The sequence below is a fragment of the Xiphophorus hellerii genome, chromosome 12, assembly GCF_003331165.1.
Source record: "Xiphophorus hellerii strain 12219 chromosome 12, Xiphophorus_hellerii-4.1, whole genome shotgun sequence".
Taxonomy (NCBI): Eukaryota; Metazoa; Chordata; class Actinopteri; order Cyprinodontiformes; family Poeciliidae; genus Xiphophorus; species Xiphophorus hellerii.
Window position 1 is genome coordinate 648,623 of NC_045683.1, and position 24,112 is coordinate 672,734.

Sequence of the window (24,112 nt, forward strand, 5' to 3'; positions counted from 1 at the left end):
AGGATTTAAATAGAACCTTTCTAAAGACGGTCCAACTGAGAAAATCTAATAAGTTTTATTATGAAAAAATAAAATAAAGAAAATAAACAAACAGAAAAATTAAAATTGTAAGGTATTAAAATTTCCATGAGGAAATTCTGTAAATATTTTATTTGTTTTGTATTTTTAAACCATTTTGTCTTTGCTGAATAAATGCAGCTCAGGTTACCAGAAAATGTGGATTGTTAGTAAAAAGTTGATTTTTTTAAAAATTGTCCTCAAATAAACCTAAAATAAATTTTAAAAACATAGAAATCAATATTTCCCGTGTTATTCTGGACTTGCTGCCATCTGGGGTCAGTTCTTATGCTTGGCCAGCAGGTGGCGCTCCTTCCACCAGGAACAGTGTAGCTGAGTGAAATCACGTTTATTTCCTGTTGATTCATTAAAAATGGAAACTAAGCAACATTTTTACAGCAGATCTTTAAAAGTTTTTCTTGCTGCTGACCGCCGGATCCTGTCAGAACCAACTTTATGCTTAATGAAATGATTTGAATATTTGTGTTTAGTAAATCTGATTAATGTTGACTTGAAAATAAAATCAGCCGCCCTTAAAGTAGAAATATATAAACCTAAATATTATTTATATTAAAAAGAAACCAGGGAAATCCAGAGCCGCTTCCTTCAGAGTGAGGTCAAAGTTTTATTATTTTCTGGTTTTTATCAGCATAAACTTGGTTCTGCAGCAAATCGGACCTTCACCATCTGCAATAAACAATATGAGTTACAGCAACATTTCATTTCCTTTGGAATCAATAAAGTATCTCTTCATTTAATTTCTTTTAACGGCTCTGAGGCGGCGAGTTTTGCAGGAACCTGTGTGTGTGTGTGTGTGTGTGTGGGTGTGTGTGTGTGTGTGTGTGGGGGTGTGTGTGTGTGTGTGTGTGCAGTAGCACCAGATTAAATGATCTGGATCCTCTGATTAATGATGAATCAGCATCAGATCTGCAGCCTGCAGCGGTTCCTGAGACCGAGCCGCACCAAAGCAGCCGCCGCCTTGATGGAGCCGCTGACGGCTGGGAGCAGGAAGCCTCTGAAGCTGCTGACACCCCCCCCACACACACACACACACAGGTGTCCTGAAGGGACAGTTGACCTGTCCAATCACATGCCGACCTTTCAACCTGAATGAAAGCATCACTAAAATGTTTTTATCATTAAAAAATATATATATTTTGGTTTTAAAAACCAAAATCTAAATAATTTTTGTCCTCAGTAGAAACGTTTTGTGGTTCCTGAAACTGGATTCTGTATGTCATAATGTTCATCAGGTCACCCCGAGTTCGGTGAGTGCTTTTAGACAAACCGGACCGGACTGAACCGGACCGGACCGAACCGGTACAGCTGCAGCAGATTGCAGCCTGATTGCAGCTCTGTCGTGAATCGGTCCTTTCCTGTTTTTACTATTTCTAGTATAAATGAAACTCTTCATCTCTAATTTTGTTTTTAAATTTTTACTTCTCTGTGAATCTGTGATCTGCTCCTCTAGCTTCACCCTGCTGCTGTGCCTGATGTCCCTCTGCTGGACAGAGAGGACATTTCTGTGGTGAAGACTGAACCCCGGCGAGACGCGTTCATCTCAGAGACGACAGGAGACACGAGGCCTGTTGAAGCGTCCTGTTATTTTTGCACAAACACAGAACAACATGAGGAACCAGCAGCGACTGCAGCTGAAGCCGCTGAGGCGTCTTTAAAGTATTCACACCCTGCAGGTTGTCCTCCAGCTGGAACCGAGCCGGCCTGTCTCTGGACAGGAAGTGGGAAGACGTGTCTTTGGGAGACGCCACGGCGGGACGCGAGCGCCTCACTCCTCCGTTTCCTCTTCATCTTCTTCTTCACTCCAGTCGCTGAGAGGAAACTCGCGGCTGTCTCTGGTCGTGTTGTAGCTTTTCCTGTGCATCACACACTCCTGGTCGATGATCGCCTGAAACACAACAACGCTCAGCTGCAGCGACAGAGAACAGGCTGACTGCTGATTGAACGGTCCAAAACCAGGCTGACTGCTGATTGAACGGTCCAAAACCAGGCTGACTGCTGATTGGACGGTCTGATGTTTGGTCATCAGTAAACTAGGGAACAAGGAGAGGCTCAGGGGTCATCCTTGAGGAACGCCTCCAGAATCAGAACCAGAACCAGAAGGATTACAGCGAATCAGTCAGATACAGCCAGACCCATTGGACCAATCACAGACCTCCATCTCAGGTTGCCATAGTTACCATCTTCTCCTCCCGAACAGCCGGGTTTCTCAGCAGGAAGCAGAGCGGTGCGTACAGGATGTTGATCACCCCGATGAACACCATGAGACAGGGGAAGCCCACCGCCTGGACCAGAGCGCCCCCGGTGGACGGGCCTGGAACAGCAGAGGGAATGACGTTGAGTTCTGCAGAAAGTCTGTCGCTCCACCATGTTGTCCTCCTGGTGCCGTTACCGATGGCGAAGCCCATGCAGAGCGCCACGTCGGCGATGGCGTACACGCTGCCGTAAACCGAGGCGTGGCGGATGTCCACCAGGTACGCCATGATGGCCATCATGGAGGAGTCCACCATCCCTGGAGGAGCAAAACACACGTCATCACAGCGCCACACCAAGACAGGTTGCATGAGGACAGGAGGTCAGGAGGTCAGGAGGTCAAGGTCACCGATAGCGAAGCCCAGGCCGCCGTTTGGACCAATCAGACCGTAGATACTGGTGGCGAAGGGAACCTGGGAGACAGGGCGCATCAGAACCGCCATGAGGGGGCGGGGGAGACAAGACGGAGGAGACGGTTAATCTGTGTTTGTGTTGATGAAAGTGGCCGTTGCCATGGTAACCGATGGGCGGGGCTCGGACTCACACACAGCAGGCTGACTCCGACGACAAACATTCCCACCATGGAGCAGAGCCACCTGCAGACACACACAGAACCTGAAGCCAGACGGGTCGGGTCAGAACCGGGTCAAAACCGAGTCAGAACCGGACCAGAACCAGCTCACAACTGGACCAGAACCGGGTCAAAACTGGTCCAGTATTGGACCAGAACTGAGCCAGAAAAGGGTCCGAACAGGGCCAGAACCGTCTCAGAACTGGGTAAGGCTGAGTAAGAACCGGACCAGAACTCTTTCATTGTTTGGGCTTCCAGAGATCCAGTTTCAGGAAATTCTTCTACTCTGACCATCAGAACCAGCAGCTCAGGTTCTGGACCAGAACCAGGAGTTCTGGTACTGACCGTCCCATCTTGTTGGCCAGAAGTCCGAACAGGTTGGTTCCAATCAGGTAGGAGACGCTGGCCGGGAGGAAGGCCATTCCTGCAACACACGGAGGACGGCCGACGGCCAATCAGAGCTCTCCGGGCGCAAGCTGAGCGCTGATTGGCCAGAAGGTCGTACCGAGCTGCCACTTGGGGGAACACATGGTCTGCATCATCCAGATGGGCAGCGTGGGCTCCAGGATGGCCACGCCCATGTTGGCGAAGCACAGAGACCCTGCAGAGGGATGGAGGGATGGAGGGGTGGGGGGGTGGAGAGATGGAGGGGTGGAAGGATGAAGGGATGGAGGGGTGGAGGGATGGAGAGATGGAGGGGTGGAGGGATGGAAGGGATGGAGGGGTGGAGGGATGGAAGGATGAAGGGATGGAGGGGTGGAGGGATGGAAGGATGAAGGGATGGAGGGGTGGAGGGATGGAGATGGAGGGATGGAGGGGTGGAGGGATGGAGGGGTGGAAGGATGAAGGGATGGAAGGATGAAGGGATGGAGGGGTGGAGGGATGGAAGGATGAAGGGATGGAGGGATGGAAGGATGAAGGGATGGAGAGATGGAGGGATGGAAGGATGAAGGGATGGAGAGATGGAGGGATGGAAGGATGGAGGGGCGGGGGGATGGAGGGATGGAAGGATGGAAGGATGGAGGGGTGGAGCGATGAAGGGATGGAAGGATGAAGGGATGGAGAGATGGAAGGATGGAAGGATGAAGGGATGGAGAGATGGAGGGATGGAAGGATGGAAGGATGGAGGGATGGAAGGATGAAGGGATGGAGAGATGGAAGGATGAAGGGATGGAGAGATGGAGGGATGGAAGGATGGAGGGGGGGGAATGAGGGATGGAGGATGAAGGGATGGAGAGATGGAGGGATGGAAGGATGGGGAGGGGCGGGGGGATGGAGGGATGGAAGGATGGAAGGATGGAGGGGTGGAGGATGAGGGATGGAAGGATGAAGGGATGGAGGGATGGAGGGATGGAAGGATGAAGGGATGGAGAGATGGAAGGATGGAGGGGTGGAGCGATGAAGGGATGGAAGGATGAAGGGATGGAGGGATGGAGGGATGGAAGGATGAAGGGATGGAGAGATGGAAGGATGGAAGGATGAAGGGATGGAGAGATGGAGGGATGGAAGGATGGAAGGATGGAGGGATGGAAGGATGAAGGGATGGAGAGATGGAAGGATGGAAGGATGAAGGGATGGAGAGATGGAGGGATGGAAGGATGAAGGGATGGAGAGATGGAGGGATGGAAGGATGGAGGGGCGGGGGGATGGAGGGATGGAAGGATGAAGGGATGGAGAGATGGAGGGATGGAAGGATGGAGGGGCGGGGGGATGGAGGGACGGAAGGATGGAAGGATGGAGGGGTGGAGCGATGAAGGGATGGAAGGATGAAGGGATGGAGGGATGGAGGGATGGAAGGATGAAGGGATGGAGAGATGGAGGGATGGAAGGATGGAAGGATGGAGGGATGGAGAGATGGAGGGATGGAGGGATGGAAGGATGGAGAGATGGAGAGATGGAGGGATGGAAGGATGGAGGGATGGAGAGATGGAGGGATGGAAGGATGAAGGGATGGAGGGATGGAGGGATGGAAGGACAGTTAGACGGACAGTTGGACAGAGTCCTGCTTAGAGACATTTGAAGGACCAGAGCGTCTGTACCTGCGCTGATCAGGATGTACGGGTCTTTCAGCAGGGTCAGTAGCGGCGTTCCCTCCACGCTCTGAAACACACAAACCCAACCGGGTCAGAACCAACAGAACCAGAACAGAACTGAAAAGCCCAGAAGCTAACAGAAGGAGAGGCGTAGAACAGGGCAGGCAGGTGGACCGGGGCAGGTGGATCAGTGCTGGACTCACCCCAGGGCAGATCTTAGAGGGCTGCAGGATGCACAGCTGCAACGCTGCAACACACAGAAACACCTGATCATCACCTCTCCCACCAGCAGGGGGCTCCACTTCCTTCTGCCACTAATTACCTCCGTCAAACATAGCCAGGAAGGCCAGGATCAGGAAGGGGGCGCTCTTCCCCACAAAGTCATACATCACGCTGCCAAACGGCGCTCCGACTGAAACACAGAGGCGGACATGACACAGTGGAACATACACCTGGTCGCAGTGTGTGTGTGTGTGTGTGGGGTGTGTGTGTGTGTGTGTGTGTGTGTGTGTGTGTGTGTGTGTGTGTCGCACTCAGGACTCCCATGGCGAGCCCTCCCAGGGCGACGCCCATCGCCACGCCTCGCTCGTCATCGTCGGTGTAGACGCTGGCCAACATCCCCAGACCTGAAGGTGAAACCAGAGCAGTGAGAAGTTTGTGAAACCAATGCTGACATCTAGTGTTCAGGGTGGGAACTGCAGCCATCTCTAACGTTTTGTTCTGTGACCTCTGACCTGTGATTTCATCTGATCCCAAATGTTTTATAGTTTAACTAAACAGACGGCTAATCGCTGCGTGACAACTGATTACATTCTGTCCGTGTTTGTTGGTTCTGACCCGCAACAGACGAGAAGGACGAGCCGATTCCCTGCAGCGAGCGGGCGAAGAACAGCAGCACGTACGTCCCTGAGAAAGCAAACACTGACAAGAACTTGGAGTCAGACACCCGGAAACACTCGGCAGGAGGCTGGTCTTAGTCTGAGAGGAAAAACTCACTGATGGTGGAAACAAACATGATGATGAATCCTGCGAACATCGGGATGTGGTAACCGATCCTGCAGACAGGACATCATTAGGGAACACTGACCCAGTTTGATTCAATCTAAACAAAAATTCAGAGCCAATACTGGAAGTTTTTTCATAATTATAAACGGCTAATAACCAGCTAACAGACAACTAATAAACAGTTAATAGACAATCAATAAACTGCTAATAGACAATTAATAAACAACAGATAAAAAGCCAATAAACTGCTAAAACAACTTAATAACAAGTTAAAATGTTTCCACAATTTATAAAGGGTTTATTAATGTGATAATAATACCTGTTGGTGAGCGGACCAACAAACGGGTTGACCAGCAGCTGGACCAAAGCTTTAGAGGCAAACAACAAACCAACCCGGACATTTTCCTTCTCCAGGAAAACACTGTCCTGAAGACAAGAGGAGTCCTGGAGGGAGGGCGAGAGAGAGAGAGAGAAAGAAAGAAAGGCTATAGATGATCAGATGAACACCAATCAATCAACAAATCTTTATTTGTAGATCACTTTTCATACAAACAAGGACAACACAAAATGTTTTACAGAAGATCAAAACAGGAAGTGATGAAAGCAAAAAAACCCACAAAATGACCAAAGGAGCTCAAGTTCTTCACCACTAAACCAAAAGATTTATTATGTTGATGTGACATGAGAGGAATAACCTGAATCATAAATAATAAATAACTAAAAATAAAATAAAACAAATAAATAAATGAGCTAAAATAAAAATGAAAGATAAAACCCTCAATAAATATCATCCATCCATCCATCCATCTTCTTCCGCTTATCCGAGATCGGGTCGCGGGGGTAGCAGCTTCTGAAGGGAGGCCCAGACTTCCCTCTCCCCGGCCACTTCTTCCAGCTCTTCCGGGGGAATCCCGAGGCGTTCCCAGGCCAGCCGAGAGACATAGTCCCTCCAGCGTGTCCTGGGTCTTCCCCGGGGCCTCCTCCCGGTGGGACGTGCCCGGAACACCTCACCAGGGAGGCGTCCAGGAAGCATCCTGACCAGATGCCCGAGCCACCTCAACTGGCTCCTCTCGATGTGAAGGAGCAGCGGCTCTACTCTGAGTCCCTCCCAGATGACTGAGCTTCTCATCCTCTCTCTAAGGGAGAGCCCAGACACCCTACGGAGAAAACCCATTTCGGCCGCTTGTATCCGCGATCTCGTTCTTTCGGTCATGACCCAAAGCTCATGACCATAGATGAGGGTGGAAACGTAGATCGACCGGTAAATAGAGAGCTTCGCTTTTTGGCTCAGCTCTCTCTTCACCACAACGGACCGGTACAGCGCCCACTTGACAGCAGACGCTGCGCCAATCCGCCTGTCGACCTCCCGCTCCCTTCTTCCCCCATTCGTGAACAAGATCCCGAGATACTTGAACTCCTCCACTTGGGGCAGGACACCCCCCCTGACCCAGAGAAAGCACTCTACCCTTTTCCGGCTCAAGACCATGGCCTCGGATTTGGAGGCACTGATCCCCATCCCGGCCGCTTCACACTCGGCTGCGAACCGCTCCAGCGAGAGCTGCAGATCATGACCTCATGAAGCCAACAGGACCACATCATCTGCAAAAAGCAGGGATGAGATCCTAAGGTCACCAAATCGGATCCCCTCAACACCTTGGCTGGTCTAGAGATTCTGTCCATGAAAGTGATGAACAGAATCGGTGACAAAGGGCAGCCCTGGCGGAGTCCAACTCTCACCGGAAACGAACCCGACTTACTGCCGGCAATGCGGACCAGACTCTGACACCGGTCATACAGGGACCTGACAGCCCGTATCAAAGGGCCCGGTACCCCATACTCCCGGAGAACCCCCCACAGGGCTCCCCGAGGGACACGGTCGAACGCCTTCTAAAAGTCCACAAAACACATGTAGACTGGTTGGGCGGACTCCCATGCACCCTCCAGGACCCTGCTGAGGGTGTAGAGCTGGTCCAGTGTTCCACGACCAGAACCAGAACCACCCTGCTCTTCCTGAATCCAAGGTTTGACTATCCGACGGACCCTCCTCTCCAGGACCCCTGAATAGACCTTGCCAGGGAGGCTTAAGAGTGTGACCCCCTCTATAATTAGAGCACACCCTCCGGTCCCCCTTTTTGAACAGGGGGACCACCACCCCAGTCTGCCAATCCAGGGGAACTGCCCCCGATGTCCATGCAATATTGCAGAGTCTCATCAGCCAACACAACCCTACAACATCCAGAGCCTTAAGGAACTCCGGGCGGATCTCATCCACCCCCGGGGCCTTGCCACCGAGGAGCTTCTCAACCACCTCGGCGACCTCGTCCCCAGAGATTGGAGAGCCCAACCCAGAGTCCCTAGGCTCAGCTTCTTCAATGGAAGGCATGTTGGTGGGATTGAGGAGGTCTTCGAAGTACTCTGCCCACCGGCCCACAATGTCCCGAGTAGAGGTCAGCAGCACACCATCCCCACTATAAACAGTGTTGGTGCCGCACTGCTTCCCCCCCCTGAGACGCCGGATGGTGGACCAGAATCGCCTTGAAGTCGTGCGGAAGTCTTTCTCCATGGCCTCTCCAAACTCCTCCCACGCCCGAGTTTTTGCCTCAGCAACCACCCGAGCCCCATGCCGCTTCGCCCGCCGGTACCCATCAGCTGCTTCCGGGGTCCCACAGGCCAAAAAGGCCCGATAGGACTCCTTCTTCAGCCTGGCAGCATCCCTCACCAAAGGTGTCCACCAACGGGTTCGAGGGTTGCCGCCGCGACAGGCACCGACAACCTTGCAGCCACAGCTCCGATCGGCCGCCTCGACAATGGAGGCACGGAACATGGTCCACTCAGACTCCATGTCCCCCACCTCCCCCAGAACGTCTTCGAAGTTTTGCCAGAGATGGGAGTTAAAGCTCCGTCTCACAGGGGATTCCGCCAGACGTTCCCAGCAGACCCTCACAGCACGTTTGGGCTGCCAGGTCTGACCGGCTTCCTCCCCCACCACCAGAGCCAACTCACCACCAGGTAGTGGTCAGTGGACAGCTCCGCACCTCTCTTCACCCGAGTGTCCAAGACATACGGCCGCAGATTCGATGAAACAATGACAAAGTCGATCATCGAACTGCGGCCTAGGGTGTCCTGGTGCCAAGTGCGCATATGGACACCCTTATGCCTGAACATGGTGTTCGTTATGGACAATCCATGACGAGCACAGAAGTCCAACAACAGAACACCGCTTGAGTTCAGATCGGGGGGGCCGTTCCTCCCAACCACGCCCCTCCAGGTCTCACTGTCATTGCCCACGTGAGCATTGAACTCCCCCAGCAGAACAAGATAGATAGATAGATAGATAGATAGATAGATAGATAGATAGATAGATAGATAGATAGATAGATAGATAGATAGATAGATCTTTATTGTCATTGTCACAAGGACAACGAAATTTAAAAGGCGCCATCAGTCAGTGAATATGCTTAAAAACAAAAAATAACTGTCTCACAATTCACACACAATGTAAGAATTAACAAATAACTGGTAAAAAAAAAAAAAAACCTAATAAATAAGAACAGCCACATTCTCACATACATCATTTATGATGATTAATGGTTGTTTTTGATTGCATCTAGTTTTGTTATTGCTGTCGGGTAGAAACTGTCTCTGAGACGGTTGGTTCTGGTTCTGGTTGCTCTGTATCTTCTGCCTGAAGGCAGCAGTGTGAACAGAGAAGGTCCGGGGTGAGAAGTGTCCTTTGTGGGGCGTGCCGTGGTGGCGTAGGGGTTAGCGCGACCCACATTTGGAGGCCTCAAGTCCTCGACGCGGCTGTCGCGGGTTCGACTCCCGGACCCGGCGACATTTACCGCATGTCTTCCCCCCTCTCCCTCCCCCTTTCCTGTCAGCCTACTTCATGAAAAGGGACACTAGAGCCCACAAAAAGACCCCCTGGAGGGCTTATAAAAAAAAAAAAAAAAAAAGAAGTGTCCTTTGTGATGTGTTGTGCTTTTCTTAGACAGCGGTCGCTGTGCAGGTCCTCCAGTGAGGGGAGAGGGCAGCCAATGATTTTTTGGGCTGTATTCACAACCCTTTGGAGAGCTTTCCTTTGAGCCGCAGTGCTGCTGTTATACCAGACGCAGATACAGTAGGTCAGTATGCTCTCTATGGAGCACTTGTAGAAGGACACCAGCAGCTTCTCCTTGATGCTGTTCCTCCTGAGAACCCTCAGGAAGTTCAGTCTTTGCTGGGCCTTTTTTATCAGCTCCAAGGTGTTCATGTTCCATGTGAGGCCCTGCTCAATGTGGACCCCCAGGAAACGGAAATCAGCTACCCTCTCCACACATTTTCCCCCAATGGTTAGTGGTGTAATGTCCGTTTTATTCCTCCTGTAATCTATTATGAGTTCTTTTGTCTTTGAGTTGTTGAGGAGCAGATTGTTCTCCCTGGACCACAATCTGCTCCTCAACAAGGGAGTCCCCAGGAGAGGCACTCTCCAGTACCCCCTCTAAGGACTCCAAGAAGGGTGGGTAATCTGAACTGTCCTTCGGCCCGTAAGCACAAACAACAGTCAGGACCCGGCCCCCCACCCGTAGGTGGAGGGAGGCTACCCTCTCATTCACCGGAGTAAACCCCAACGTACAGGCGCCGAGATGGGAGCAACAAGTATGCCCACTCCTGCCCGATGCCTCTCACCGTGGGCAGCTCCAGAGTGGAAGTATGTCCAGCCCCTCTCAAGGAGGCTGGTTCCAGAACCAGAGCCATGCGTCGAGGTGAGACCGACTATTTCTAGCCAAAACCTCTCAACCTCACACACTAGCTCCGGCTCCTTCCCCACCAGAGAGGTGACATTCCACGTCCCAAGAGCTTCTGCAACCGAGGATCGGATCGCCAGGGTTCCCTCCCTGGGCCGCCACCCATCACACAATGCACCCGACCCCTTTGGCCCCTCTCACGGGTGGTGGGCCCATGGGAGGGGGGACCCATGTTTCCTCTTCGGGCTGAGCCCGGCCGGGCTCCATCAATAAATACCAACTGTCTAAATAATAAATAAATAAAATGACCGTTATAAAGTGGGAAAAGTGGAGAATTTGAATTCCTGATTTTTACTGTAAGATTCTCAGAGACAAATTATTAAAACTTCAGTTCTAGGCGTGCCGTGGTGGCGTAGCGGTTAGCGCGACCCGTATTTGGAGGCCTTGAGTCCTCGACGCGGCCGTCGCGGGTTCGACTCCCGGACCCGACGACATTTGCCGCATGTCTTCCCCCCTCTCCTTCCCCGTTTCCTGTCAGCCCACTATCATATAAGGGACACTAGAGCCCACAAAAAGACCCCCTGGAGGGGTAAAAAAAACCAAAAAAACTTCAGTTTTCAGTTAGGTCAAAGGTCATCAGGAGGCGAACTGAAACCGTGTTACGGCTACTCTGGTATGATAACAAGTTTCCAAAAATCAAAAGGTGCCAGAGTAGTTTCTAGGAGGAGGTTTTCGACTCATCCAAAACAAAAAGCACTGGAGAAGAGTTTTCTGGTTGCAAAACGTGAGCTTTCTTTACGAAACACTCTCTGAGTTGACTTTCAAAAAATGTAAAAAATAAACTTTATTTGGTGGTAGAAAAACTATTTCACTTCTCACTCCTTAACCAAACAATCAGATCCAGAACAGCAGCTGCTTCTGCTTGTTATTTACAGCAGGAGGCTGAGTGACCAGAAGGAGGGTCTAAGCAAAACAAATAAATAAACAAGTTACAATAGATATATCATTCACACAATCTTAGATCTGTTACATTAATACATTAGCAAAAATAAATTAATCCAATTCTTAATAGGCTCCAACAAACCATGTTGGACTCGGAGCTGACCCGGCTGAACGCCGTGTGATGAAGATGATGAAGATGAACCTACCGACATGTTGGAGGTCTGGTTGGCCAGCAGCAGCTCTGCAGCAGCCTCAGCTCGGCTCTCCTGCAGGTCAAAGGTCACATTGTTAAATAAAGACACCATCGGGGGTGGCCGGGGGTTCTGCTGCGCCTCTGGACCCGGGGTGGCGGTTCTGCTGCTGGAGGTCCGGGAGGGCGCGGCGTCCGGGACGGTCTGTGGTTCCGGATGCTCCATGGCGTACAGGAAGGTTGGGATGATGGGAACTGAAAGAGGAAAGCGGTTCTGACGATGTCAGAGGCACCAGAACCAACAGAGAGAGAGACGGGTCTGAGCCGAAACAGTCTGATCTAAAGTTCAGGCTCAGGAGGGGAAACATGTGAGTGCGTGACCTCTGACCCCGCAGAATCTGAGCGCCGCTGAGGCTAACAGAGGGAGACAGTGTAGACCCGCCAGGTCAGAGCGCAGTTCTGCAGGAGTCCAGCCGGGTCGGTTCCCCTGGGGCAGGCCGGTTCTACAACAGGCGGTCCAAACTTTTTGGTCCATTTAGCCAAAACGGTAACATTAGGTAAAAACTCACTGTGTTTTCGATCGATTGATGATTCAACGGTTTAATGAAGTTGTCAGAAAAGAGAAAACTGTGAACTGTTTGTATCCAAAACTCAAGAAGTTTATATCAGATTTGTTATGAGAAATATTTGTCAGGTGATTTTTAGAAAACAGGTACATGCTGTCAGTTTGGAGCAATAAAAGCAGAATTTATCTCATCTGGGAAAAGGGATTTAAAGGTGAATACTTTGTAAAAGATTTAAGTTCATCCCTGAGACTGGGGTCAAAGTTCAGCAGGAGAACCAGCCTGGGATGGTTTAGATCAGCGGTTAAAACGGCTTAGTCAAAGTCTGGACCTGAATCTGACTTTAAATTAGATGTTCTCCATCCATCCTGACTGGACCTATAGTTCTGACTCACAGGGTTGAATAGAAAAGCAGATTTCAGAGCCCGTCGATCCGGTCCTAGTCAAAGTTTAGAGTGTGTCGTCGTTCCCTCACCGACGACGGTGAGCAGCATGTTGTCGAGCAGCAGAGCAACGCAGACCACCACCAGCACCAACCTGGGAGAGCCACGACTCTGGAGCAGCCACGCCATGCCTGCACACACACACACACACACACACACACCCACACACACCAGCATGCACACACGGACACACACAGACACAGACACACACACACACACACACACAGACACGCATGCACACACGGACACACACCAGAACCAACACAGAAACGTCAAAAACTGTCACTGCAGAGGATAGCAATGATTAAAATGACAATAATAATAACACATTGTTTGTGTTTTTTCAGTGTAATTTGAAGCGTTTCCTGTTTTTCACCAGTTTTTCTGTCAGATTATAATTTGATGAAAGTTAATTTCTGTTTTATTTCCATTCATTCTCCCTTCATATCGTTTGTACTGCTCCTGCATATCACATCTGATCTTTAATAAACTCCAAGCCAGGCTGTTATCATGCAGGATCCAGGTATTAGTCTGATCCCGCCGTCTGCAACTGCTCCGCCTGGTGTCTGACCTGACACTCTGGACGGTCAGCAGCTTTGGTCTTTAGTGATAATTTCTCACTCAATGCCTCTGATGTCCTGTGATCACCCTCCTCTCCTCCTGCTCTCCCTCCGTGTTTGATTGTCAGGTTTGAATTCTCTCTAAAGCTAAAGTTTTTTTCAGTGACAATGTTCCAGGATCAGACTGGATATTTACAGATTTCAACTCACCATCAGGCTAAAAATGTTCAGAGAAAACATTAAAACATTAATCTGATTTCAAAGAAAAAGAATAAAACCAGCTTTAAATCATGTACGCCCCGTTATTCCTGCACATCCGTCAGTGTTTGGTAGTTTCTATCGTAGTTAAAGTGAATTTAACTCAACCAGGTTTCTGGCTAAACTCCTCTGGATCATAACGAGACGGATGAAGAAACTATTTAAAAGCTGATAAAAGCAGTAATTAAATGTCTTTGGTTGTAAAACAGTGAGGGTAAAACTAAATTCTAACATTATGAATTTATTCCCAGAAATGAACTCTCATAACGTCAGCAGCAGGTTCGTTAAGTTTTGGGTCTGCTGATTGTTTCAGATGCTGTTTCCTGCCTCCGTAACGTAATTATCCCACATCCACATGTCGCCTTCTCCTCTTATCGTCCTCCATCTCATTTCCCATCTCTACCTCTGCTCTCCTGTTTCCACAATAAAATTTATCTAAAATTTCATTTTTCTTTTCAGGATTTTGTTGGATACAAGAGGAAAGGACACAGCAGATTGCCAGAGTTTTAGGAAATTAATGATTTTCCAGAAATTAAACTTCACAGAAACCTTTTCTTTAAACAGACAAATGATTGATTCAGAATTAACACCAGCAGACGATTTTAAAATAAAAAATAAATTAGAAAAATGGAACTAAAGTAGAAAATCCAAATAAAATAAAAAGTAAACTAATAAACTTAAAATGGAAAAGAAAGCATTTTTAAATCAATTTATTTTAATAAACATTAAAATTTAAAGTAAAAATTGTTAAAAAGCCTGAAATAAAATAACCAAGAAAAAATTAAAATCCACTAAATATAAAAAAATTGCCAAAATGAAACCTTAAAATTTGATGATTTTTAAAAAGAAAGATCAGAATAAAATCCTATTCATTACCATAATGCAAACATGTTCCGCAGTCTGTTAACGCTTCATTTACAGATCAGATTTAAGGTAAAAACCGTGAGTCAGAAGCAAACAGGTGGTCCTACCTGAAGCTGAGATGCTCTTTTATTCTCCATCCAGCAGACGAACGTCCAGCTATAAACCCCCCAGAAAGGAGGGGCTGGGAGTGGGGGTGGGGGAGGAGGAGATGAGGTGGATGTTTCCTCTTTTTCATTCTAATCGGGATAATCTCAGCCATCATGAAGACAGTCTCAAAATCTGGACTCTCCACATTCTTGTTTTCATGATTTATGGGGACTTTTTCAGCCGTTGTGAGGATTCTGTGAATTATGGGGACATTCAGGAGGTTTAACACATCTGAGTCCATTTCAGGTTCAGATCAGAACCATGTTTGGCTCAGAGCCACAGAGAGGAGGCTGGCTGACGTGTGTGTGTGTGTGTGTGTGTGTGTGTGTGTATCTGTGTAAGAGAGAGCGACGGGGTGTGTATCTGTGTAAGAGAGAGCGACGGGGTGTGTGTGTGTGCGTGTATCTGTGTAAGAGAGAGCGACGGGGTGTGTGTGTGTGTGTGCTCGTAATTGCGAACGTCTGCTCCTCTCTTATTGAAGTCCTGGAACAACCTGAGGGCTTCAGATCTTATCTCCGGCTCCCTTCTCAACACGCTGCCGCTCTGCTTACACGGCAGCAGGACACGCTTCATGTATGTCATGTTGGCACACGATCCACATACAAGCAGAGATGAAACAGATGCAGCAGAAGGTTAAAGGTCAGATGCGATTTAGATGGCGAGTATATCTCTGTTTTAACGTCAGCACTGATCAGTTTCCAAATCGTCCACCACCGCTCAACCTTCTGGCAGCAGCTCAGTTTAGGTCAGCAGTGCAGGGCTAGAGATAATGTCAGGAGGCCCCAGAGCACCGGGGGCCCTCAGGGGGGCCACCGGGGCCCCAGCAACCAGACAGCAGGGCAGTGAGGAGCCTCCAGCTATGTTAGCCTGACAGAGAAGCTGTTCTGCACTGGTGATAATGACCACACCAGAAGAGGACCGGCTGAAGTTCTTCATCTGCTGTGATCTATTGATCTATTGATCACAGCAGATGAACCTGCACTTCCTCCACTTGGTTTGCCATCATGATGGTGCGATCATGAACAGTTCTTGCCGACAGAGGCATGTCTTTTATCCGTTTGATTATCTTGTCTTTGTTCGGAAGATCATCAAAAAGTTCATTGGCTACATGAAGCATGAACGTTTTAGCATACTCGCCATCTGTGAATGGTTTTCCGTTCCTCACTATTGCTAAGGATCCAGCAAAGCTAGCTGGAATTATAGTCGCCTTGTCGGGTCCATACGCGGAGTTGCTGCTGGCTAGCTTGCACGTTGCTCAGTAGCTCTTGGCAGGCTTTCTTTCTGCTGTCTCCCGCCGGGTATTTTGACGCAAAGGTAGCATGGCATGTGTCAAAGTGCCGCTTTACATTCGACCGTTTCATCGACGCAATTTTGTCATTGCAAATTAGACACATCGCAGAACCTGCTCTCTCCACAAAGGCAAATTCTTCGGTCCATTCGTCCTGAAATGTACGATACTCCTCGTCTTTTTTTTCTTTTCGCCATCTTCTTCGTCGAAGGGTTAGCTTTGAGCTAATGCCCGAGCAGAATGATTCAAAAGGGGGCATTTACCTGTTTACCCAGCAACAGCCAACGTAGGCTATTATCATCCAATTAAAATAATGGACTGCTCCTGCAGCCAATAGCAACCCTGAACAGGACATGAGCGGTGGAAAATCCAAATCCAAGTTTTAATCCATCCAAATTAAATATTTTATGTTTTATCTGTGAACCAGATGCAATCATCAAAAGAGCCACACCTGGCTCGCCATACGCCATAAGCCATACGTTCCCGACCTGTCATAGACGTTTCTCGGTGACTATGTTTGATTTGACAAAATTAACATCTGTTAATTAAATTTCAAAATAAGAGCATCAACATCAATCACTGTTTTAATAAGTTATTGTAGAGATTTTTCAGAGATATTTATAAATAGTGAAGGCTAAATATTGACAATTTGCGAGTTTCATTTGTTTAATGAAATTAACTAAATATACAAAATGTAATCAATCAATCATCAATCAAATTTTATTTGCATAGCACATTTCAGCAACAAGGCATTTCAAAGAGCTTTACATAATAAAAACACAAAAACACAAAGTCATGCAACACAGAATCAACAATAAAACATCACATTAAGTTCCATCAATAAATTTGTAATTGATTGCATTTCAAATACAATTCTAAACAGGTGGGTTTTTAGTCCAGATTTAAAAGAAGTCAGTGTTTCAGCTGTTTTACAGTTTTCTGGAAGTTTGTTCCAAATTTGTGGTGCATAGATGCTGAAAGCTGCTTCTCCTCGTTTGGTTCTGGTTCTGGGGATGCAGAGCAGAACCAGAACCAGAACCTGAGAGGTCTGGAAGGTTGATACAACAGCAGCAGATCTTTAATGTATTGTGGTGCTAAGCCGTTCAGTGATTTATAAACTAACAACAGTATTTTAAAGAGACTTAGACTTAGACTGACTTTATTGTCATTTTACATGCACAGGGTGTATACAGAATGAAATTTCGTTGCATACGGCTCAGGACAATGTTTTGAGGTTCCAATGTTGTGAGGTTACTCCAGAATAAAATAAAATACAGTATAAAATATGAATATAAATATGAATATAAAATATAAAGTGCAGGACTGACAGTAAAATAGAAGTTATTTAGCTCTGTACATGTTCAAGATATAAAGTGGAGACCAGATTTTAAGTGCAGTCCAGTTAAGAGTTCAGCAGTCTGATGGCAAGTGGGAAAAAGCTGTTTCAGAACCTGGTGGACCTGCACCGGATGCTGCAGAACCTCTTTCCAGAGGGCAGCAGGGAGAACAGTCCATGGTGGGGGTGTGAGGGGTCACTGACGATGTTTCGGCCTCGGGACACGCAGCGCTGGGATGAAATGTCCTGAATGGAGGGAAGGGGGGCCCCGATGATCCTCTCTGCTGTCCGCACCACTCTCCTCACGTTCTTCCAGTCGGAGGCGCTGCAGCCTCCACACCACACAGAGAGGCAGCTGGTCAGAATGCTCTCTATGGTGCTTCTGTAGAACGTCTTGAGGATGGGCGGGGGCAGGTGTGCTCTTCTCATCCTCCGCAGGAAATACAAGCGTTTCTGTGCCCTCTTAGCCAGAGACGTGGTGTTCCCAGTCCAGGTGAGGTCGTTTGTGATGTGCACCCCCAAGAATTTGGTGCTGCTGACCACCTCCACAGCCAAGCTGTTGATGAGCAGTGGAGCGTGGCTGGGCCGGTTCTTCCTGAAGTCCACGATCATCTCCTTCGTCTTGTCAACGTTCAGGATCAGGCTGTTTTCTCTGCACCAGTCCACCAGCTGCTCCACCTCCTCTCTGTAGTCCAGGTCGTTGTCGTCTCTGATGAGGCCCACCACCGTTGTGTCGTCCGCGAACTTCACGATGTGGTTGGTGGCGAACCTGGGGACGCAGTCGTGTGTCATCAGAGTGAACAGCAGAGGGCTCAGGACGCAGCCCTGAGGGGAGCCTGTGCTGAGGGTGATGACATCGGAGGTGTGTTGTCCGATCCAGACTGACTGAGGTCTGTCGGTGAGGAAGTCTAGCAGCCAGTTGCGCAGGGAGGTGCTGAAGCCCAGGTGTTCCAGTTTTCCTGCCAGATGCTGTGGGATGATTGTGTTGAATGCTGAGCTGAAGTCCAGGAACAACATCCGCACATGAGTGTTCTTCTCCTCCAGGTGAGCCGGGCTCAGGTGTAGGGCGGAGGAGATGGCGTCCTCAGTGGAGCGGTTTCGGCGGTAGGCAAACTGGAACGGGTCGAATGTGGAGGGGAGTCTGGAGACGATGTGTTCTTTTACCAGCCTTTCAAAGCACTTCATCATGATGGGAGTCAGTGCCACAGGCCGGTAATCGTTGAAAGAGGTGACTTGAGGTTTCTTTGGCACCGGAATGATGGAGGCAGTTTTGAGACAGGCTGGCACTGTGGCTTGGTCCAGTGAGGTGTTAAAAATGTCTGTTAGGACACCAGCCAGCTGACCTGCGCATTCCCTGAACACCCGCCCAGGTATGTTGTCGGGGCCTGGGGCCTTCCGTGGGTTGACTCTTTTCAGAGTCTTCAACACATCGGCTGTGTCCAGGCAGAGTGCCTCCTCTTCCTGGTGGGGAACAGTTTTCTTTGCCGGAGTACTGTTCAGTGCCTCGAACCTCCCAAAGAAGTTATTGAGTCCATTTTGAAAGTCAGCATCAATTTCACCCACTGGGGGGGAGGATGGATTGTAATCTGTGAAAAGTCTATTCTCTGAGCTACAGGGAGCCAGTGGAGGGACTGGAGAACTGGGTTGATGGGCTCTATTGTCCTGGTTCTGGTCAGAACTCCAGCAGCAGCGCTCTGGACCATTGGTTTGTCAGTCAGACCTGTGAAGACGCTGCTGCAGGAATCAAAGCCTGGAAAATGAAACGCCTGGATGCTAAAATATGGTCAGCCATCACACTGCAGGAGATGGCTTGCAGTAAGGTTCAGTAAATGATAAATGGGTGTGTGTGTGTGTGTGTGTGTCAGTGTTACAATGTTGTTGTTTTAACAAGATTAGCTCACAAGCTAACATTACTTCAGGCTTTCATCAGGTCAAAGGTCAAAGGAGGTTGGGAGAAGTAGAGCCTTGGTTTCATTCTTTCATCTCTGAGTCCAGACGGACGGATGGATGTCAGATTTTCTCTCTGATCCTGTTCTTTCATGAAACGTTTTCCAGTTTTTTGAGTTAATTTAAATCAGTTTGTGTCTAATCTGGAGATTAAAGCAGCTTCCTGTAATCCCATCTAAGCTCCGCTCCTTTCTTCTTCTTCTCTGCTGACAGAAACAAACTTCCTCACTCCGTTAGAAGAGCTCCTGAGGTTTAAATCTGTTTTCATCATCGGTTAACTCAGCTTTAATCGCCCGCAAACAGCCGCACATCCGCCACCGGAGCGCCGCAGCTCCAGCCTGATGAGTCGCCATGGTGACCTCAGGACCACATGAAGGGAAAACCACACACGCCTTCAAACGCAGCAGCACTACCTGCCCGGCTCCCCAGGTGTGTTTTAATCTCTCTGCGGTCTCTGTGGTGTAGGGTTTCAAACGGCCGCCTCACCTGAGGCCTTCCAGGAAGGAAACGAAGGCGGCGCTGTCCCGCCGACTGATGCGGTCGAGCTTCAAACGCCACGCCAGACTTCTGAGGCTCTGCAGGCTCAGCGGAGACGGATCAGAGGCAGCACGGCGCTATAAAACCCCACGGCTCCTGAAGGCAGCGCAGCACTCACCTGGCTGGCTGGGAGAAAGGAAGAGGAGAAGATCCTTAGGAAGAGGAGTGTTTTCAGAGGAAGGGTGGATTGATGGATCGCAGGATGTGGATCTATCGCAGCTTCCTGTGTGCTTCGCTGGTCTGTGGTTTGGCGCTGGACTCCAACACCATCCGGTCGTCCAAAGAGGCGGCGCTGCAGAACGCCGAGCAGCCGGTGAGGCTAAAGTTTCACACTCTGGAGACTCTTCCTCTCCTCTTCCTCTCCTCTTCCTCTCCGCTCCTTTGAATCAAACTGAGGAGTTTCTGCTAACGCTAGCTGCCCAATAATCTGCTGTCAGTTTATCTTAATGTTCTCTGACTCCTCATTCCTGTTTTTTATCATTCGAGGTAAAAAATTATTAAAAATTCATCTAATGACGCTGAGAATCTCAGATAAAATACATCTGCAAACAAACAACAGTAACGTTCTTTTTCTCTTGTGGTTCTGCAGTCCAGACTCGTTTCTTCCTGTTGTAAGATTCGGCGTTGAGACATTTTAAAATGATTCGGATCAAATGTTCTCAAGATGCAAATAAAACAGAGAGAAATCAATTAATTTAAGGAAAACCCTGAGAGATTCATCCAGCTTTTATCTTGTGTTTTCATAGATTCAGGCATGAAAAGCTGCTAAACTCAAAGGATGAACCAGTTTCTGTTTGATTCAGGATCAAAGATCCAGTTTTAGACTGAAGGTTTAGTCATTAAGGCTCATTAGAGCAGGAGTGTCCAAACGTTTAAAATCAAAATCAATCAAATACAGAAATTAAAAGCAGATCTGAAGAACCAAGGTGAAATTTAGAGTATAAGTCAATGAGGATGTGTTTCCAGTTACTATGGCAACCAAAGGAAAGCAGAACGCTTGGAAAAGATGATCACTGTGTGTCGCATTCAGCATCTTTGTAAGTAGATTTTAATTTAAAAGTTGTAGTTTTGTCCTAATTTATTTGATTTATTTTAATTTAGGTTTAATCGAATCCACTTTGAACAGTTGTGACCTGGAGAAAATCCCACAGATGAAACAGATTCAGAGTCAGGAGATTTTAGCTCCAACAACATTAGACGTCATTTTAAATGTTTATTTTTAAAGCTCTTATTTCCAACCAACGACCCAAAAACATTAAAAACTCATTTTAACCTAATTACTTTATTCAAGCCAGCTTTTGTTTGGGGTTTCTGTTTAGCTTTCCTAACTTAGCATGTCTCAGCTCAGGTTAGCTTAGCTGAATATATCTTAGCTTCATCTACTTTCAGTTTTTTTCCTTTTCCTAACTGAGCCTCATTTAACTTAGCTTGTTAGCTCAGTGTTTCGTACTTCACATTGTCTAGCTTTGTTTAGTTTAATTAGTTAGCAACGCTGCTTTGCTAAGCTAAGCTTAGTTTATTTAAGTTTGAATTGTGTTCCTAGTTTACCTTTTCTAGTTAACATGCTTTAGGTTAGCCTAGTTAGCTCAGTTTAGCCTGTTTGCTCTTCATGACTTGATTTATTTGTCTGTATTTAGAATATCTTAGTTTTTCTAACTTTGATTTTTTAAATTGGTTAACATAATCTTACCTATTTTTCCAAGATTAGCTAAATTCTGTTGTTTCAGTTAGCTACCTGTAATTAGCCCAGTTAGCCCAGTGTTTATCCTACCTTTGCATTATAGATCTTTATTTATTTTTGGTCTGTTTAGCTTTACTTTCCCCCACTGCCATTCTAGTTTAGCACATTTTTTATCTTAATTTAGGTTAGCTCATATTATTTTTGCTTCTATTAGCTCATTTTAGCCTAGCTTAGCTTAGTAGATGCTACTTTTTCTCATGTTAACAGATTTTCTGTCCAGATAAAAAAGAGTTTACTTATTTTTAGCAGCTAATCGGTTGATTTAAATTCAAAGCGGACTGTTAATCAGTGACCTGAGCGAGCAGAAGCCGTATGTTTCCGTCATCAGTCGATATGCTGACGATGCGCTTCTGTTCTCCAGAGGGGAGGCTGCAGTAACAGAGCTCAGAGGAGACACTCCAACACCGACCGACAGCTGGACCGACACCAAGTCAAAGACAGAATCACAGACAGCTTCAACAGAACCAAAGGTGAGTGGCTGGATTCCGACTCCCAGCATGCCCTGTGGCTCCGCTCTAACACCTACCATGTTTTAACTCCAGAGATATCGAGCTGCGTCCGATCCGGGGACTGCGCCGCCGGCCTCTGCTGCGTCCGGTACCTGACCTGGAAGCGGTGCCAGAAGATCCCGCTGGAGGGCGAGGCCTGCCAGCTGTGGGGCGCCACCAAGCGCCACCGTAACCTGGGCCGCTGCAACTGCGCCGCCGGGCTGGCGTGCGCCGCGGCAGGCGGCGCAGATCAGGCCAGCAGCAAGCGGCAGGGAGTCTGCATGGTCCGGTCTGGACCGGCCCAGAGGAAGACCAGACACTCCGGCCGGAAGAAGAAGAGGACGGCGGAGCGAAGCTGCTGAAGGAACTGAGCCGGGGATGGGGTCCAAACTGGCCTGGGGACTGTGACCGGGCCCTCCATTCAACCTTATGGACACGTTCTTCTTCTCCCCTTTAGGGAAAACCCAATAAACGTTCATGTGAGCGGCTCAAAAACTGGATCAGAACTCAGAGTGGACCCAAACACCTGATCCGGTTCATCTCCCAGACTCAACATGGCAACCTGCTGCAGGCTATCTGGTCCAATATGGCAACCCGCTCCAGGCAGCCTGGTCCAACATGGCAACCCGCTGTCTGGTCCAAACTGAAAACCTGTCAGTGTTTAAATCAACCAGATCTTTTCTTCCTATCAGAACCAGAACCACCCAAGATTCAGAATCTGTGAGTTACTTAAAAATCCAGATTCTTCTGTTTGGGTCGAGCTGAACCAGAACCTTTTGGTTCTAGATGGGACTGGCCTTCTGTTTCCAGTTAGCATAAAGTTAAGATGTTCTGATCCAGATTAAACACAGCGGTTCTGTTCTGTTCTGTTCAGCAGAACCGCTTCGCTCCAACATCGTCCCAGTTCTGGTTTTGTTGACCTGTGAATCTGCCGGTCGGACCCAGAAAGGAAACCGGAACCAGAACTTCGGGTCCAGGCTGAAACTGTGGAGGAAACGGTTCTAAAACCACCGACCAGAACTCAGCTGGGGGTCAAAGGTCAAATAAACTGTGAGAACGTTCATCCCGGTTTCAGATGAACGAATCGAGGTTCTGGTGGTACCAGAGATACTTTCCTGTCATTCAGAGGTCAAAGGTCACCTGTAAATATAGAAATGACTCGCATCGTCCTGTTGATATTTTTCTGATTAAATCTCAATAAAAGTTAATTTGTTATAAATCTGAATATCTGACTTTTTCTCTGATAAACATGTAAGTGCTGCCCCCTGGTGGAGGAGCGGAGTAACTGCCGCTGACCTTTGAACTCCTGGTCCTGTCAGAAACTCATCAGTAAAATTTGAGAGCTGAATATAAACTTCATTTTTCCATAACAGTAAATAATTAAAGGTCGTTTTGATCTCAGAACCAGATTCTGATTTGATCAAATATTTCTGGATCCATTTGAACTTTGACCTAATGATTAAACTCGGTGGCTGTAGAAAGTATTCAACCTCTGCCATGTTTTACTCGTTTTCATGAATCAGGAGCAAAAATTTTAGATTTAAAAAAAAAATTTATGTCAAAGTGAAAAATTATTTTTGGTTTTTACAAAATAATGACAAATAGAATTTAACGTAAAATTAGAGACTGAATAAGTTTCACCCTTCCAGTCAGTGTTTAGTGTTTTAACCCGGATGTTTACCTTAAACCGCTCCTCTTAGCAGCTAGCCGTCCCGTTAGCATTTCCAGCCAGCTTCTTCATCCCTCCTCTTCCTCAGTTTGTCCTCTTCATCCTCTCATTCTTGCATTTCTTTCCATTTCAAGGCTCTCAGGTTCAAACTGGAAGTTACAATAAAATTACTGTTCCGGCTGGACGGAGCTAGCTTAGCGCAGCAACACCTAGCGCTCGCCACTTACCCAGGATGCAGTGCGGCAGAAACAGGACGACATCCACATGAATAATTTATAAACAAAGGGCTACAATATTTTACATGAAGTACCGATGGATCCCTGTGAGGAAACCGACTCAGATCGGTTCATCTTAAAGCATCAAATCAGAAGCCAAGATTCACTCAGACACCAACTGACGTCACTGCGTCATTCAGGGAACTTTCCAAGTGCAGTTCCAGGAAACCTCCAGCAGGTGGCTGCAGCAGAATCCGTTT

The 24,112-nt window shown here is 47.9% G+C and overlaps 2 protein-coding genes across 2 annotated transcripts; one reads left to right on the forward strand and one right to left on the reverse strand.

Moving 5' to 3' along the window:
- Positions 1-1,641: 1,641 nt before the first annotated feature.
- slc18a1 (solute carrier family 18 member A1) lies at positions 1,642-23,792 on the reverse strand. The gene is made up of 17 exons (XM_032579519.1): positions 23,650-23,792; positions 12,835-12,933; positions 11,813-12,051; positions 6,257-6,381; positions 5,929-5,987; positions 5,770-5,853; positions 5,466-5,558; positions 5,255-5,344; positions 5,136-5,179; positions 4,939-4,999; positions 3,405-3,500; positions 3,245-3,323; positions 2,873-2,924; positions 2,678-2,741; positions 2,468-2,587; positions 2,256-2,389; positions 1,642-1,963 (listed from the first exon to the last, which is right to left on the reverse strand). Exons 2-17 carry the CDS (start codon positions 12,929-12,931, stop codon positions 1,844-1,846), a joined length of 1,557 nt encoding a protein of 518 aa, XP_032435410.1. The 5' UTR covers positions 12,932-12,933; positions 23,650-23,792; the 3' UTR covers positions 1,642-1,843.
- On the forward strand, positions 19,608-22,397 carry LOC116730367 (dickkopf-related protein 1). The gene is made up of 3 exons (XM_032579531.1): positions 19,608-20,052; positions 21,842-21,950; positions 22,023-22,397. Exons 1-3 carry the CDS (start codon positions 19,930-19,932, stop codon positions 22,328-22,330), a joined length of 540 nt encoding a protein of 179 aa, XP_032435422.1. The 5' UTR covers positions 19,608-19,929; the 3' UTR covers positions 22,331-22,397.
- Positions 23,793-24,112: the final 320 nt, after the last annotated feature.